General features: G+C 39.8%; 1 protein-coding gene across 1 annotated transcript in view; it reads right to left on the bottom strand.

Annotated features, from left to right (window-relative positions):
* Nucleotides 1–1,518: 1,518 nt before the first annotated feature.
* The window catches only part of LOC139456146 (ceramide glucosyltransferase-like), a 28,469-nt gene continuing 11,439 nt past the window's right edge, over nt 1,519–18,548 (bottom strand). Inside the window, exons 3-9 of the mRNA XM_071237691.1 lie at nt 15,283–15,385; nt 9,222–9,323; nt 8,876–8,988; nt 8,155–8,333; nt 6,774–6,860; nt 5,898–6,087; nt 1,519–4,113 (exon numbers count right to left, since the gene is read on the bottom strand). Coding sequence (XP_071093792.1) covers nt 3,937–4,113; nt 5,898–6,087; nt 6,774–6,860; nt 8,155–8,333; nt 8,876–8,988; nt 9,222–9,323; nt 15,283–15,385 — 951 coding nt within the window. The 3' untranslated portion in view covers nt 1,519–3,936. The remainder of the gene's footprint in view (nt 4,114–5,897; nt 6,088–6,773; nt 6,861–8,154; nt 8,334–8,875; nt 8,989–9,221; nt 9,324–15,282; nt 15,386–18,548) is intronic.

Raw genomic sequence — 18,548 nt, 5'->3', positions numbered from 1 at the left:
AGGAGCAATGGACAGGCACAATTTGCATAGTGGAAACACTCTCACATGTGTAGCACATTAGAAGGGCACTAAATAATGGACACACTGTAACAAATGGCACATGTACATCAACAGAGAGACTCCGATACACATGAACAATAGACTCCGATACAAATGAACGGAGTAGACTCTGATACATATGAACAATAGACTCCGATACACATGAACCTGAGTAGACTCCGATACAAATGAACGGAGCAGACTCCGATACACATGAACATGAGTAGACTCCGATACACATGAACATGAGTAGACTCCGATACACATGAACATGAGTAGACTCCGATACACATGAACATGAGTAGACTCCGATACACATGAACATGAGTAGACTCCGATACACATGACCGGAGTAGACTCCGATACACATGAACATGAGTAGACTCCGATACACATGAACATGAGTAGACTCCGATACACATGAACGGAGTAGACTCCGATACACATGAACGGAGTAGACTCCGATACACATGAACATGAGTAGACTGTGATACACATGAACGGAGTAGACTGTGATACACATGAACATGAGTAGACTCCGCCACAAATGAACATGAGTAGACTCCGATACACATGAACATGAGTAGACTGTGATACACATGAACATGAGTAGACTCCGATACACATGAACATGAGTAGACTCCGATACACATGAACATGAGTAGACTCCGATACACATGAACATGAGTAGACTCCGATACACATGAACATGAGTAGACTCCGATACACATGAACATGAGTAGACTCCGATACACATAAACATGAGTAGACTCCGATACACATGAACGGAGTAGACTCCGATACACATGAACATGAGTAGACTCTGCCACAAATGAACATGAGTAGACTCCGATACACATGAACGGAGTAGACTCCGATACACATGAACATGAGTAGACTCTGCCACAAATGAACATCAGTAGACTCCGATACACATGAACATGAGTAGACTCCGATACACATGAACATGAGTAGACTCCGATACACATAAACATGAGTAGACTCCGATACACATGAACATGAGTAGACCCCGATACACATGAACATGAGTACACTCCGATACACATAAACATGAGTAGACTCCGATACACATGAACATGAGTAGACTCCGATACACATGAACATGAGTAGACTCCAATACACATGAACATGAGTAGACTCTGCCACAAATGAACATCAGTAGACTCCGATACACATGAACATGAGTAGACTCCGATACACATGAACATGAGTAGACTCCGATACACATGAACATGAGTAGACTCTGCCACAAATGAACATGAGTAGACTCCGATACACATGAACATTAGTAGACTCCGATACACATGAACATGAGTAGACTCCGATACACATGAACATGAGTAGACTCCGATACACATGAACATGAGTAGACTCCGATACACATGAACATCAGTAGACTCTGCCACGAATGAACACGAGTAGACTGTGATACACATGAACATGAGTAGACTGTGATACACATGAACATGAGTAGACTCCGATACACATGAACATGAGTAAACTCTGATACACATGAACGGAGTAGACTCCGATGTACATCAACTTGGACACTCTATCTTGCTTCCATTTGATATGCAACAGTGTAGATCATACCAAAATGTGTCATATGTTCACAAAAATATTTGTTTGATGAGCTGTACTAGAAGTTTTTTGATGGGTTTCACTTTGATTGACAAGTTTCATATCTTGAATGATGAGTGTTACATTTTAATTAATCAATCACAGATTGCATCTTGGGCCAAAATAAATACATGTCATGGTTCCGTTCACATAGTTTTCAAATGAATAAAATACAGCGAATACACAGAAACATTTATGTCATATTTGATGAAATATTAAGGTCCTTAACTAAGACAGTGTTGGTTGTAATTAAAGTGATTGAGTGAGTTGGGTTTAACACCGCTTTTAACAGTATTCCAGTTATATCGCGGCGTGTCAGCTTAATGTGGGAGGAAAGCCCCAAGTGATGCAGGTCTTAGACGTTTACCACTTCAGTGAAACCCATGAGCACGGGTATGGTGCTGACAAACCTAGAAACATAATCGGGGCGAACCGGGATGCGAACCCACAACCATAGGTTTCTGGTGTGCCCAAGGGACTCAACTCTGGACAGCGAATCGCGGCAACTTAGACAACTGGGCCTACCGTGACCCTGGTTGTAATTAGAACCCATCACATCGCCACAATAGAGCTTAGAGGCCTTAACTGTTTGTTCTCTAGAAAGTCCATAGACAATGTGACCACATGATTCAGTGCTCAATTCCAGATAAAATGCCTTTTTGTTTATATTGAATCTGTCCTAAGGACAGCTGATGTTTATTCCAGCATCAATTCAGTGATTTTGCAGACACGTATGACTTTTGCACGACATTCCTTTATATCATAACAACATTTGAAATCCTCTTTTGGACATTTTAGATGACAATAAGCCAATATCCAAGAAAATGAACCGATGTGAAACCCTGTAAAATTTCAAAACATGGTCCAAAACTGAACATATAATATGTTCTCTTGAGCATTCTGACAAATTTCTTTGTCAGTTGGGGTCAGGCGCGATGTGCATGACATATTACCGGGGGGTAACACAACACATCACAACACAACTCTGACCTCACGTAACCCACACGTAGACTCGTCATTTCACTGCCAATAGGGGCAGGTATCAGAGACCACGTTGGGGGGATTGAAAAAAAAAAGAATAAAAGTATCCCCTGAAATATCTCCATGTTGATAATATAAAACCAAACATGGTAGTCAAATTACAATACTGTTTTTTTAAATGGGAATAATTAATATCATTGATAAAAAACATATGAATTTCTAGAACCAGTCATGAGTATTGTCATTTTTATCAGCGATTTCAAGATCACAGGAGGACTTTGAAGGCTGTCAAAGAGATTTTTCCAAAATGTTTTATTTTTCGTAAGATAAACCTATCATGTTTGTTCCGAAATGATCTACATGGAGACAAAACTAGGACACACAAGGTGTAGTGATGTGACTCATTGTCCAAACGCTTCTCCGTCAAGTCTTGGTACAATGTCCCCTGCCCTTTATCCACGGTACTGTTCCTGTCTCTACATGGTTCATTGGAATGATTGTTAGACAAATACCAGTCAATCAAATACAACCTGATCAGCTTCTGATTGGTCAGTTCGATGGAAGACAATTTTGGTATGTTGTGAAACTCAGTCAGATTGTTGGAGCAGGGAATTGGTTACAATGTGGCATGGAATATCGACTATGTTGCAGTACAATATTTGGCCATGGGAAACACTGCCAGACTGTCGGTCAACATCCTGTTGAAATGTTCCTTCAACGGGAATGTAGATACCGTATTCAACGTAATAAGCGCCCCGGGCCCTCTCAAAATTAAAATAGATGGCTCTTATTAGAATATTATTTTGGTAAAAAAAAAAGAGTTGAAAGATAAATTTTATGTTTTTTGCTGACAGCCTGAAATGTTTATATATGACAGATATATTTTTCCAGAATGTATTTGCCCATAATTAAGGGTGCAAATAACACACGAGTGCATATTATATACGAATAAATAAGTCTTATGTACATTGATCAATGGGAAGGATGCTACTTGGGATTGTTCACTAGCCAATATATTAGCAAATATTGCCGTGGGCGCTTATTACGTCAAATATGGTAAGTGTTGTGGTAACACAACATTAGGCCACTAAGGAACACTGAGGGACAGAATGTTGGGCCAATAACTGAAAACAGACCTGATACTGATTGGACAATGTTACACTGACACAACCTCGACCACTGAGAAATTCAGGGTCAGACTGAGGTACCCAGTCACTAGCCAGTTGAGTACACCACTACACCCTGCCACCTGGAGGTGCGCCTCTGATCGGCACCTCACACGACCTCCGACTTGATCTCCTCCGCAAGACCTCCCCATCGCAGTCGGTACACCTTGTTGCGCCACGTAATGGTCCGGGTTCGGTGGCACTGGATGAACACGTAAACCACCAACATCTCTCGCATAAACCATGCCACCAGAAACTCAAATTTGGAAAATTTTAGAGGACCATTCTGAAAAAAAGATGAGACAAAGCTGTCATGTTTCTGAGTTAGATGATAGTTAGATAAATCGAAATACTGATATATTGCTATTGGTAAGCATTTTAAGTCAATAAATCGATTGTTAAATCAGTTTCCGATCAATAGTATCGATTTCAGTTAGGAATATCGATAGTTTCGATTGTAGTTACCATATCAATCAAATATATGCAATGCTGTTCAATTTGTTTTTCTTTTGATCATGAGTGGTAGTAATTTACACATGGAAATTTGGAAGTTTCTTTTTCTTAAATTATTAGAGTAAAGAAAAAACAAATCTGTCATATCTCAAATTTTACTTTTTATTTGTTGTTATGGTTATCATGTTCAAAGGAAACGTCAGTTCCAAGGTTTAATTCAACTCTAAAATCCATCTAAAATGATACACTGAAAACTATCGATATTTATCGTAATAGTTGCTTGCAATATCAACAGTTATCGCAATAGTGATTTCCAGTCCAATAGTCACCCCTATTAGTTCACATACAAGGGCTGGGACTGGTAACTCGGGTACCCGGGTCAGGTGGGTACTGAGTAGGACCCGGGTACCCACAGGACTTCCCGGACTCGTGGTAAGTCATGTGATATATTGTTTGATATTCATTAAATGATCTAAAACTATATGGTTACACTACAAGTCACTAATGTTTGCATTTCTTTCTGACTATGCACCCATTCCTTCTGACTTTGATATGTTTGAATAAAGATAAATCTTCAGTCAACTTCAGCATATGCATGACCAGATCATTTTATACGTATAACTAAATACATTTTGTCCAGGGCTACGGTCAAACCATCCCAATCGGACATTTGGTACTCATCTCTTGAGACCTACAGCGGGGTACCCGGGTAGGGAAGGGTAATACATGTATTCCTTGATGAGTAAAATACTGGAATACAGTATTTAACTACCGTTCGACTTGGAATATTTAAGGAGCCTGAGTGAGTGAGTGAGTATGGTTTTACGCCGCTTTAAGCAATATTCCAGCAATATCACGGCGGGGGACACCAGAAATGGGCTTCACACATTGTACCCATGTCGGGAATCGAACCCGGTTCTTCGGCGTGACGAGCGAACGCTTTAACCACTAGGCTACCCGACCGCCCCAAGGAGCCTGAGAACCAAGACTATTATATTTTTTAGCCTAAAATAAAGGGGGAAGGAACTTTCAAGTTTTGGCAACAGAATTACAGCCTCATCTAGGGTGTCTGAACTGTGTCTGCTAGATGTAACACCAGATGTTGTTCATACTGCTGGAGAGAGAGTTGCCTTGTCCCTCCCTTCCCTCCCCTCCCCATAAGGTCAAAGTCAGAGTTGGGTTTGAACCCGACAGCAGATTCCTTGCAGGGACTGGTGTGAATGAAACATACTAAGGGTGTATCTGTATATCGGTAAATTGAGGTTCATTTTTCCACGATATGTACATGTATCACAATATCTTTTTTTTCATGCTGGATATATCAGGTGATTTCAATGATGTTTATGATGTGTTATAATGTTATATACTTGTCAAATGCTTGCCTCCGGGGCCCCTAGAGGGCTGTGCACTTATTGACTGAGTAAACATCATGTTGTACCAGCATCTTGTTTTGTTCCATTTATGAACTTCAATTCATACCTTAAATGTATCAGATAGCTTCTGAATTCAAAATTTAGAATTATATACAATATTTTGTGATACGCATTGCAATACAGTCTTGTGCATCGCAAAATAGTGATACACTTTAAACCTCCAATACCCATGCCTAAACCTTACCTCGACTGTTGTAATGAGAGTATAATCCAGCAGGAACCAGCACAGAATATGGAGGAGGAAGACCACGGAGGCGCTGACGTCAAACAGATGCTGGATGGCAAAAGACGCACCCACTCCTATGATCATACACTCTGATATCGGTTCCAGGAGTATCAGCGTTGGCAACATGGATATCCGCAAGTGACACCACCTAATTAGACACAAGGCATCATTTTCAAGGAATGTACATTTACGCCGGACTGGAATTCCATAATCAGTTCTTTGAAAAACATAATCAAACATTAACTACTTTCACCACTGACATGGACGGGGTAGTTTTTGGTAAAGGTTTTTAGTTCTCAGAATGAAACAGGGTTTTACGTTGACTTGCCAAAGTGGGGGACCCCCATCCTTAATTTCAAGAATCCTTATTGGAAAAGGCTAGTCTGGTGAAGTAACGTGTCGTGTACTGTACGTTTTGATAATAACCTTAATTATAGGACCTTTCTATTCTTGTCAAGCATTTGGTACAATGAACCTTATTGCGCACCCCTCGGGACACAATATCTTTATTCTTGCATCCATTCTATACAACTGTGAGAACAGAACGCACATTTCTACGTCTTGTAAAATCCTGATGACATGAGAAGGAGAGAATTTTAGTTCATGTCTAATACAAACACATCAAAGCTGCAAGTACTTGAATTTGCAGACTTCATGAAAATAATAATTCAATTTGCTCAGAAATGTTCACACATACTGATAAATTATTGTCATTTTGTTCATCACAGTACACAAGTCACCTGTCAAGACTAGGGAAGATCAGATGAATTGTAACAGGCCTACAACTGACACTGCCAGCTTTGAAAGGAGTACTAGAGGAGGCAGGAACCCTACCTGATAAGCCGGCGATGAAACTCTCCAATTGAGTATGTACCCAAGTTTTGTAAAGCTGGCTCCGGACACAGAACAACTTTGTACCCCCTGGAACATGGAAAAAAACAGGTAAACAAGTGCAATGGGACTTTGTTTGGTTGCTTGTTGTTTAACGCCGCACTCAGCAATATTCCAGCTATATGACGGCGGTCTGTAAATAAACGAGTCTGGACCAAACAATCCAGTGACTGATATCACAAGCATCGATCCACGCAATTGGGATACGATGACATGCATCAACCAAGTCACCAAGCCGTACCACCTCTTTATGACAAGCATAGTCACCTTTTAAGACCAGGATGGGTTGCTGAAGACCTATTCTACCCTGGGTCTTCACGGGTCTCAAGTCTATGATGTTTGGCCTAACATGGCAATATTCATGTAAAATGATTCGACTAGCACTTCATTCCCAAAATTTCAAATGGTTACATTAACAGGAAAATTAATGATGGATTGTCAAACTGGCTGAGCATTTATGAATTCTTCACAGAAATATAAATGTACAATATTCCACAAAGGTGACACCCGGAATGATTCAAAGATTTCAACATTACAGGAACAGCACCCAGTCAATGTCAGACAAACCGATGGCTGATAGCATGAGCATCTATCCATGTTGTCCTGGTAACATGACAAACAGTGGGGCCGGTCCGTACAGTGATACTGCAAGCACCCAGTCCCCATTCAGGGATTATTCTGGGAAGGGCCCTTGGGCTTCTGGCCCATAAATATAAGAAAAGGCCTCATTTTCAAAAGCAGTGGAGCTTTTATATCATTATATAGGCATCACATAGAAATTGTTCGAAATCCACTTAAGAGTACTAAATGGGCCCACATTATAAAGTTCCTGGAATGATCCCTGCTCATTTAGTAAACTCTTACAACAGAGCCTGCTAGCCCAAGCCGGTTTCACTACTTTTCAAAAGCAGTGGAGCTTTATATCATTGTATTATATAGGCATCACACAGAAATTGTTCGAAACTCCACTTAACAGTACTAAATGGGCCCACATTATAAAGTTCCTGGAATGATCCCTGCTCATTTAGTAAACTCTTACAACAGAGCCTGCAAGCCCAAGCCGGTTTCACTACTGTCAAAGGTATCCTAAGGGCTTGTAGAATTTCGAACATTTTTGGGATGTTCCTATGTGTTATCACTATTAGGGCGAGTAGACCTTCTAGGTTAATTTCTATCCATGAATTGAGAAACTGAGCACCACTATGTCCCAGAATCACCAACAGGCAGGCCAGGACGTATATTGTGTAAATTTACCTGAATGTTATTTGGGCAATTAAGTGCTGGGTATATGAGTCTCAATAAATAAGACCACGTATTCACATACCTTTGCCTGAAAGCTTCAGCAAAAAAGAAATCTTCAGCGAGATATTTGCCAAAGGATGCCATGCCCCCCGCTGCATCAAGTATATCTTTCCTCATCAGACAGGACATTCCAGTAGAGCAGTTGATGCCGAGAGCATTCGCTGCCAAACAGTTCCGGGCTTGCATAGTGCCAAAATACACCTGCAAATATAGAATAGAAGGTAGGTTGGCGATCGGTTAGGATTTTATCTTTGATCATTGGTTAAAATCAGTTTGTTCGAACTACAAAACCATTGATAATCTTCCAAATACCATATATAAAAAAAATCGTCTTTTTCGTTTTCAAAAGAAACGGTAACAAAAAACTGCCTGAAATACAACATGTTTAAGCTTATTCCATTTTGTAACATTTTTTAAAACAAGAGTGAGTGAGTGAGTGAGTGAGTTGGGTTTAACTCCGCTTTTAACAGTATTCAAGTTATATCGCGGCTAGTCAGCTTAATGTGGGAGGAAAGCCCCAAGTGATGCAGGTCTCAGACGTTTACCACTTCGGTGAAACCCACGAGCACGGGTATGGTGCTGACAAACCTAGAAACATAATCGAGGCAAACCGGGATTCGAACCCAGAATCATAGGTTTCTGGCATGCCCAAGGGACGCAACTCTGCACAGCGAATCGCGGCGCCTTAGGCGACTGGGCCACCCGTGCCCCCTTTTAAAACAAGAGCGTGACTGTGTACATACCTTCTCGTAGACAGCAGCGAAGCCTTCCCGGTCAGCAACGTAGGGCATTTGGAGCACCATCCCGACCTTGCTTGTCATGCATGCCATCATGCCCGTCAGGGTCGACTCTTGCACTGCACACAGACACACACACACCACTTAATCCTTACTCTCTAAAACACTCACCTTACGGTCAAACTACACCTATAGACATGACACGCTGTAGCTTGGACATACTCACGATGCAAATTTGATTACATTGATGCATTTTTATTTAACAGTGTATTGAGGTTTTATTGTGATTCATATCAATCATATTACTTCGGTTTCATTTGGAATATTGATGAAGTTTATATAAGAGACTTACTGCGTATTCCGCTGTCCGATACCAACACGATGTCATACTTTGCTGCTTCATAAGCCTTCACCATGTTGTTCACCTTGCCATTGGCGCCGACTGACTTGATTCCTGCAAATACAAATTTGATATCACTGTCAGGAACTGTGAGTGAGTTAGTGAGATCGAGCAAGTGAGTGAGTGAGTGAGTGAGTGAGTGAGTGAGTGAGTGGGTGGGTGGGTGAGGGAGTGACTAAATGGATCGGGTGGTAAGACTGGTGCGATGGTGTCTTAACCGATGACATGTTATTGTACCCCTATACTATCAATCACTGGTTTGTCTGGTCCAGGCTTCATGTGTTAATGATCACTGTCATATAGCTGGAATATTTCCAGGGTGATGGGTATAACGTAGAATTCATTGAGGTTTGCTGCCATAGTATTACACAAGAATAAAACTGGAAGACTTAAGATTAGGCTTCTGCTGCTTGTTGGGCCTGCTTCATTACAAACCCTTGAACTGTTCACTGAATCACAAACAACTGCGTGGAGTAACGGACAAAACTCAACCCTCTGCACAGAGGTGTCAAGTTTTCTGAAATACTGAACCAGCTAACACACATCTGGGACCTGTTCCACAAAGCGACCTTAGTGCTACGACTGTCGTAAGTCTATCCTTAAGTATGGGAGTAACGATCGTCTTAGCGCGAAGCTGCTATGTGGAACGGGGCCCAGGTGGCTTTCTGTCCTGACTCGCTTTGGCCTTTCTCTTGCCTCAGGCCTGGGACTGTCAACAGCCAAGTTGATGTTGAAATATTTTTTATCAACAGGGACAGGCAAATAGGAAATAAAAAGCGCAGAGTAGTGAAGGGATTTTTTTACAAAGACCATACAATTTTCAATCCAGAATTGTTTAAACATTGGTCTTAACATTATTGTGTAACAATAAATCCTTACTCTTTATTGGTTCTGTTTTCAGGGACATACATGTAACTTTTGCAAAACTATTTCATTGTACATTATCATAATTGTAACACTATCTGAGATTTACCTGGTTTATACCTGGGGGCCAGGGAATGCAAAGTATTCCATTGTAGGGGTCCCAAGTAAACACATAGGGGTCCAAGAGAAATGTCAAAATTTGATACAGTACTCTACCACAAATGACGTACTTAAAGGACGTATGCTTAAAGGACGTTAGTTAAATATATTCCTGAACGTGCATAAAAATTTACTGCATCAACATGATCAATGTTTGTATATTTTTTGTATCCATTTTCGATTTGTATGCATATAGTGTGCAGGATTTCACATCCAGAAAATCCTTTATATTTGATAATCTGAATTTAGAAAATGTTTGATCCAACTTAAAATCTTTCAACATGTTCAAGGACACTTGCTGTCGATGTGGGCAAAATATCTGCAGATGGGAAAATCATGATAAATAAGGACTGTATAACATTCAGCCTGGATCTAACATGTCTAATGATAAGAATGTACTGAAACATCCATTTCACTTCCTGCATAAAACGACAGAGGTTAACCTTTGTGTACTTCCCTGTCTTTAATGTTGTTGTTTGTCTGTTGACTCACACACTGCCCACGCTGGGACTTTCACCAGCCACACAACTTCCTGGCTGATCATGTCTTGCAACATGTTCTAGTGTAGTTGACATGACTTCTACTTAAACTGATACAGATACCACAATCTCTAAATGCAGTGATGAGAATAGACATTTTCCTTTTCAGCTGAAACGTCTTTTCAATGGAGCGTGGTCCATAATTTGGGGGTGTTTATAGGGGGTTCATGCGAATTTAACAAATTTGTGCTCACTAAAATCCGTGGAAATTTGCGGATCTGCGGAAGATTCTCATCCCTGTAAATGGTACCGTTTTCGACATAATAAGTGTGTTCAGGAAATTAATGAAGGAGATGGGGGTATTAATTAAAACCTCACACGAGTTAAACGAGTTAAATTTGTCTTCATATACCGCCGTCATATAACTGGAATATTGCTGAATGCGGCATTAAACAACCAACAAATAAAACAAAACAAACAATACTAGGTTGTACTGGTGCATGACACAGATAGTGACATTGAGCTCTGGTGAATTCTTGTCAATGCCACAGTCCATAAAGTGTAAGGAAAAGGCAAATCAGTCACGGAATGAATGAGTAATCACCACCACCATCACCCTGCCATCTGAAGCATGACGACCTGATTCACTGAAGTCGGCTCTTCCCACAAGCAGGGGCCGGTTAGTCTTGGGGCTGTATCCACACAGGGCACTGACAGTGTGAAAACACCCTCATACATCACACAATGTCAAATATATCATAAACTGACATTTACATTTCTGCAAATTCCTTGTATCATGTACTATTTTTTCGACTGCCGTCTGCAGCCCTGGTATACACGTAGCCTAGACATGATATAGGGACTAATCTAGACCTGCTTAGCAGACAATCTTCAGGTCCATGTCTGCAGGCCTGGTATACAAGTAGCCACGACATGATATAGGGACTAATCTAGACCTGCTTAGCGGACGATTTTCGGCCCCATGTCTGCAGGCCTGGTATACAAGTAGCCACGACATGATATAGGGACTAATCTAGACCTGCTTAGCAGACAATCTTCAGGTCCATGTCTGCAGCAAGTGTCATTAAAAAAATTCAAATTGGGCGTAAACATTTCCCAATTCATGTTAATACACATTAACTAATAACTAATCTCATAGCTGTGTGGAGATAATCTGAATTTCATTGATAACATGATCAACAAAGGGAAAGAGGTTGTAGTACTTAGTTTTCTATTATTGCATTGAATACAATGTCAAAATACAATGTTAAAAGACCTCTTAACAGGAACACAAAGAGAACTTTTAAAAAATCCCATTTTCGAACAAAATAACGATTTTCCCCAAAAATTGCCTGCCAGAAGCACTTAGTTAAAATCCCTGAAATCATCATCTTGATAGTTGGCAACAATGTGATACACATGACCAGAAAAGTTGTTAGTTCAAGAAGTATTTGTGCAATAAATATGTCCTGACCTGACATTGACATACAATGTGTTCAAAGATCGTTTTTGTGTGGAATAGTAAAGGTTAGTCAGAGACAAATTTGAATGTTTATTTACATGCATTTGATTCATGTAGTCATAAATATTAGGTGTCACTGGTGCTTGTTCCGCATAGCTACAACCAGCACTCTATCTGTTACTCTATCTCTATACAAACATCACATGGAATCACTGGACCAGTGAATGCACATGATACACCTTCACGACCTTGGCCTGGTCTGCATGACAAATCATTTGTAGGGTGTCTGGTGTGTTGCCATGGAGACAGCGGGAGCCTAGTGAGGCGTGACAGCCACCCTGCACAGATAGATCTGGATCCACACACCAGACTCAGACATGCACAGTGCTTAATAATTCACCATGGACGGAAGCAGCAGAGAGGCTTCTTCACCAATGATGTTTGAACATGTTGAAAAACAATGTTTGATACTGACTATATTGTTATTGAAAACAATGCTTGATACTGTCTTTATTTTATCAAAAACAATGTTTGATACTGACTATATTTTTATTGAAAACAAAGTTTGACAGTGACTTCATTTTTATTGAAAAAAAAAGTTTGATACTGACTTAATTTTATCAAAAACAATGTTTGATACTGACTATATTTTTATTAAAAACAATGTTTGATACTGGTGTATTTTTTATTGAAAACAATGTTTGATACTGACTTTATTTTATTAAAAACAATGTTTGATACTGACTATATTTTTTATTGAAAACAATGTTTTGCTCCGTGACATGCTGACCGCTATACCCCACAGCATCATTATCATAAGAAAGTTTGTATTAAAAAGGGCCAAAGAGGTGAGGTGAAATAGGGCAGAACTTCGCCAAAGGGACAACGAACAAGATTCATCAATTATACAGCAAGCTGTGGTTGTCCCCATACATACACACACAGCTTGAACACATACAAGCGTGACAGGAGGCATCGGGGCACGTCAAAGTCATCTATCTCAGCATAGATGTTTTCACAGAAACAGAATGTCCACACAATATCATCATGATCATGGACATACATACAGCAGCAGCAATGGTCAAATATAACATGAATTGGTAAATGAAATCAAACAACAAACAATTTTTTTAAAAATCATCAATTTTTGGGCACATTTTGGTATATTCTGAATAACAGATAATATTTCATCTGCACATTCAAGTAAGTGTTGACTTTTTGACAACTCCAAAGTATTTTAAGCTCCACCCTTAATTATGTTAATGAGTGAGTGAGTGAGTGAGTGTGTGTGGTTTTACGCCGCTTTTAGCAATATTCCAGCAATATCACAGCGGAAGACACAAGAAATGAGCTTCAAACATTGTACATTGTCGGGTCTTCGGCATGACACATTAACCACAAGGCTACCCAGCCGCCCCCTAATCATGTTAATGCCTTCCTCTCATTCATCACTGACCGAATGCCAAGTAAGTCTGCCATACAGGGCACATATGTCACAGATCCGTGAATATCCGGGGTAGAATAGGTCTTCAGCAACCCATGCTTGCTGTAAAAGGCGACTATGCTTGTCGTAAGAGGCGACTAACAGGATCGGGTGGTCAAGCTCACTGACTTGGTTGATGCATGTCATTGTATCCCAATTACGTGGATTGATGCTCATTATGTCAATCACTGGATTGTCTGGTCCAGACTCGATTATTTTCAGCCGTCATATAGCTGTAATATTGTTGAGTGCGGCGTTAAACAAGACACAAACAAAAACATGTCACATACTGACCCAGCTTTCAAACACTTTTGAAGTGACACATTTTTTCAGGAACTAATAAGTCCCCAAGTCCTTCAGAGTCCTAAATTTAACTGCTATTGAAATCTGTATTTGAGTATGTGCCACTCAACTATTTCTTCAAATTTAACATATTAGTTATGATCTGGACCCCTCGACTGTCATGCTTCATTTGTACAATGCACACGACGACACTCCAAAAAATGATATTCTATTATTTTGAGTTGTGTTTTCCACTGTATTTATGGTGGGAGGAAATCCCCTGGTACTACAGGACATATAGAATAAATCGAAGAAAAATTCACAATCAAATCTTAGTTACACATGAATATTGACTTTGCTGTGTCCACGTATCTCCCCTGGCTGTTGCTGACTATTGACTTGAGCATTTACTTATATAATCCTGCTGCTGATTTCGGCTGAGCCTGTATATGCAGACAGGTCATGCAGGTTGAGACAGACGAATGATTGAATGTTGCTGAATGCTGCAATATTCCAGCCGTATCACAGCAGCCTGTAAATAGGTGAGGTGAGGTGAAATGGGGTTTAACGTCGCGTCCAAGATCATTGCACTTATATAGCGACGTGCATGTATGTGTGTGTGTTTGTGTGCCCGCTTCTACTAGTCCGGACTGATGCCGATTTATAGTGCTAGCTCACTGAGATACCACGCCGCAGTTTAACATGAATACCCCACTCAGACACAGTATACTGACTCCCAAGCCGACCAGTCCTTGTGTTAGCCCCTTACTGCCGAGCGCCAGACAGGGTAACAACAAGTACCATCTTTTAACGACTTTTGGAATGACACGGTCGGGGATCGAACCCTGGACCTTCCGCTCCCCGGGCGGACGCTCTACCACTAGACCAAGGAGGCAGTCGCCTGTAAATAGCCAAGCCTGGACAAGGTAAACCAGTGATTGAAACCTGGAGCCACGATCCATGCATTCAGCCAAGTCAGAGCACCTGATCAACACGTCTGTATATATATATTATGTCAAATAAGAGCTGAACGTGGGGGTATCAAATAAGTGCTAAATGTTAGGAATCAAATAAGATCTGAACGTGTGGTAATCAAATAAGAGCTAAATGTCGGGTATCAAACAAGAGCTAAATGTGAGGGTATCAAACAAGAGATAAATGTGAGGGTATCAAACAAGAGATAAATGTCGGGTATCAAACGAGATAAATGTCGGGTATCAAACAAGAGCTAAATGTGAAGTTGATACGTTGAATCACGTGACAGATGTCAGAAACAAAACTTACCAATAAATAGCTTAGCATCCACTTTTGGGTAGGCTTCCATTAAGCTTTTGACCAGCAGTATTGCTGGGTCCTGCTCATCTTGTACAGAGAAGAGGATCTCAAACTGAAACACAAATACATCAGTTTGGCTTCACATACACTTTTCATGTGTATTTCACAAAAACTTACATTGTATTACTATAACTTTTTGTTCTAGCAAAGAGCAAATTAACAGATTAAGTGAAAAAAACCAACCAGTCAAAATGGCTACTGTAAATATGGAGATTTAAGTGTTGTTGTTTGTTGGTTTTGGGAGGGAGGGCTTTTTGGGGGAGAGGGGAAAATGCCTAGAAAATTGCAGTGGAATGGTCACAAGAAGTAATTAAATTGCTCTGGCCTAATGATGTTTCACAAGGGTTTTCCGCTTTTCTAATTACCTTGAACAGTTGAGTTGGTTCCATGGATTAAGATTCGGTTTAAACTTTATCTTAGTTATATCACATTGTGTCAACCTAACATGTGTCTATGAGAGGTCAAAGCCCCAAATAGGACTCAATTTAAGGGACTTGATCTAACTTGCACCAAGTGCATGTTGACATGAAAAGCTAGTTGGACCAGACAAAACCAGGTTGCACTCTGGTCCCATTATTTTATATAGGTTGAAACACAGATGCATAAACTAGTCTAACTATGTAAAATCTCCGATCTCTGACGAGTGTGTCATGTGTCATGAATTACACATACCGTATTCCCTGTAATAAGCGCCCAGGGCGCTCTCAAAATTAGAAATGAGGAGCATTTATGAGAATATTATTTTGGTGAAAAAAAACAGAGTTGAAAGATAAATTTCATGGTTTATGCCGACAGCCTGAAATGTTTATGTACGACTGATATATTTTTCTAGAATTTAATTACCCATAATTAAGGGTGCATATAACACACGAGTGCGCATTGTACGCAAATAATAAAGTCTTGTGAACATTGATCAATCAGAAGGGGTGCTAATTGGTATTGTTCACTAGTCATTATATTAGCAAATGTCGCCATTGGTGCTTATTACAGAGGGGCGCTTATTACGTCGAATACGGTAACACAGGGATTAGTGATGTAGTATGGTAAAAAAGAGCTTTGAAGTATTAAGTGTGTTCAAATGTCAATGTTGTATGGACAAGTAAAGGTTTGTCACAAAACAAACTGAAATGTTTATTTACATTCAAATGGTGCATATAGACATACATATTAGGTTGCATTTTCCAATAATAGGATGCACTGGACCACAGGTGCATGTTTTATACAGCTAAATCGAGCCCTGCCAAGCGATGCATATTTCAATAGTTCACCACATTGGTGAAATTTACAATGGGTATGGTGCATACACATAACACAATCTTTCATTCCACCCAACGATCAGTGGATCCGCACAGCAAAGGGACGTAAAATCCGAATTGCATCAACTTATATCATGAAGAAATGCAAGCCACTAGTGAAAGTAACAAATTATGTCCCATGCCCTAAATTATGTGTACGATTGTGATGAACATTGAAAGTGTTATGTAGGGTAAAGCATTATTCATTTACAAGACTGACCTCTTGCCATGTCTAGCCCTGCTAACCATCACTTGTGTACAGCCATACCTGCCTAGTGAGTCATCAGAGCGAGGGGGTGTGAGGGGAGGGGCGACACCATTGTTAGATGCCCCTACTTTCCTAGTCACATGGCTACAGTGGCTTACGCATAAATCAACACGCAAGGTCAAACGTCGTGAGGTGTGGTACTTCAGAATTTGAATCTAGGGACACCCAAAATGTTTCACTTTAAACAAGGTCACAATTTGTCTAAAGAGTTTCAAGAAAGGTGAAAATCAGCGTTAGAAATTGGCACTAGTCCTATAGTCCTTACCAAACTGCCCAATAGTAAAGGTATCCTAAGGACTAGAAAAATTGGCCCATTTTATGGGTTTTGCTATATGTTATCATTATAAGGGCTAGTGGACAAAAACTGTTAGTTTCTAACCCTGGAAAATGAGTGTATACTTTCAGTTACAACACACAGCCTGACACCTTGACCTGACACCTTGACCTGACACAAGTAACTCTACACTGACTACATGTTATCAGCCTTATGTAAGCTGGTTCTACATCATGACACTCCAGTTTCACATGTCACCAGTGTACATAAATTCAAATGACAGGATGAGCCTGATAATCGCATAGCTTGTCAGGAGTGTACCTTGTCGTGATCACGTCTACACTATCACTACACAGAAGAAGCTTTAGTCAAAACAGGTGCTGCTACTGACGTGACTGATAGGCATCCAAAGGACAAATGTTACTCACATTAATTAGGTCAGATTTTGTTGTACAGAGTTCCCTCACTATTGCGCCCATCAATATCGTGCTAACTCGGTTATAGTGCACGGTAACACATGGCTCCAAAAACTTACATACATTTTGAATAAACTTGTTTTACACTAACCAGATGTTTTTTCCCCATTGCAAAAATCAATACCAGCTGATCACTGTGAGCACATTCGACCGTCAACAAATCTGAACTGAAGTACGAAATTTAATCCTATTATTACACTATCTGGTTATATAAACGTTTTCATCATGTTCATTGTATATCCGGACTTAAGTTTGTAATATATTTTATGAATTTTATTCAATATATACCAGATATTTTTTTTCTTAAAACTATGAGCCTGAATATTTTTTGAAGAAAAACACAGTAAGTAATTTTTGTGGCAGCCATTTTGTTTTTTCCAACTGTCTGAAGCATTATTATTGTTTACAAGAATTTTCGGGGACAATTTATTTTTTACCATAAAAAAACATTGCATCAAAATTCTTTAAAGGTTGTATCAGTGGGTATTTTTTAACTGAATCCAGAGCTACAGATAAGCAGCGAATTTTGCGTAAAATACTCCCCAAAAATATTCTAAATGTGATTACTTTCGATTAACTTGCGTACAGAAACACATGTATTAAATGAAAAACTCAAACGTATAAAAACACCATGCATAAATATCAAATGAAGCTTTTTCAGCATGCGTACAATGGAGCTAATTTCTGAAACACAATTACAAGCTAATTTACTTTCAGAGTCAAACCTTTAGTTAGAACCCTTATATACATCTAAAACATACTATATTTTTTTTGAAATCTCAAAATGTAAGTTCATTTTGGGAAAAAAACAATAGAGTGATGAATAGGTGAATGAAAAAATATTGGCTACCCAATAAAAAATGTAACAAGAGTTTGCCACTAACGTGGCAACATCCCCCGCC

The sequence above is a fragment of the Haliotis cracherodii genome, unplaced genomic scaffold (assembly GCF_022045235.1).
Source record: "Haliotis cracherodii isolate W230 unplaced genomic scaffold, xgHalCrac1.p SCAF_11, whole genome shotgun sequence".
NCBI lineage: Eukaryota > Metazoa > Mollusca > Gastropoda > Lepetellida > Haliotidae > Haliotis > Haliotis cracherodii.
Note: the sequence above shows the minus strand (reverse complement) of the source record. Positions and strands in the feature narration are given on the sequence as shown.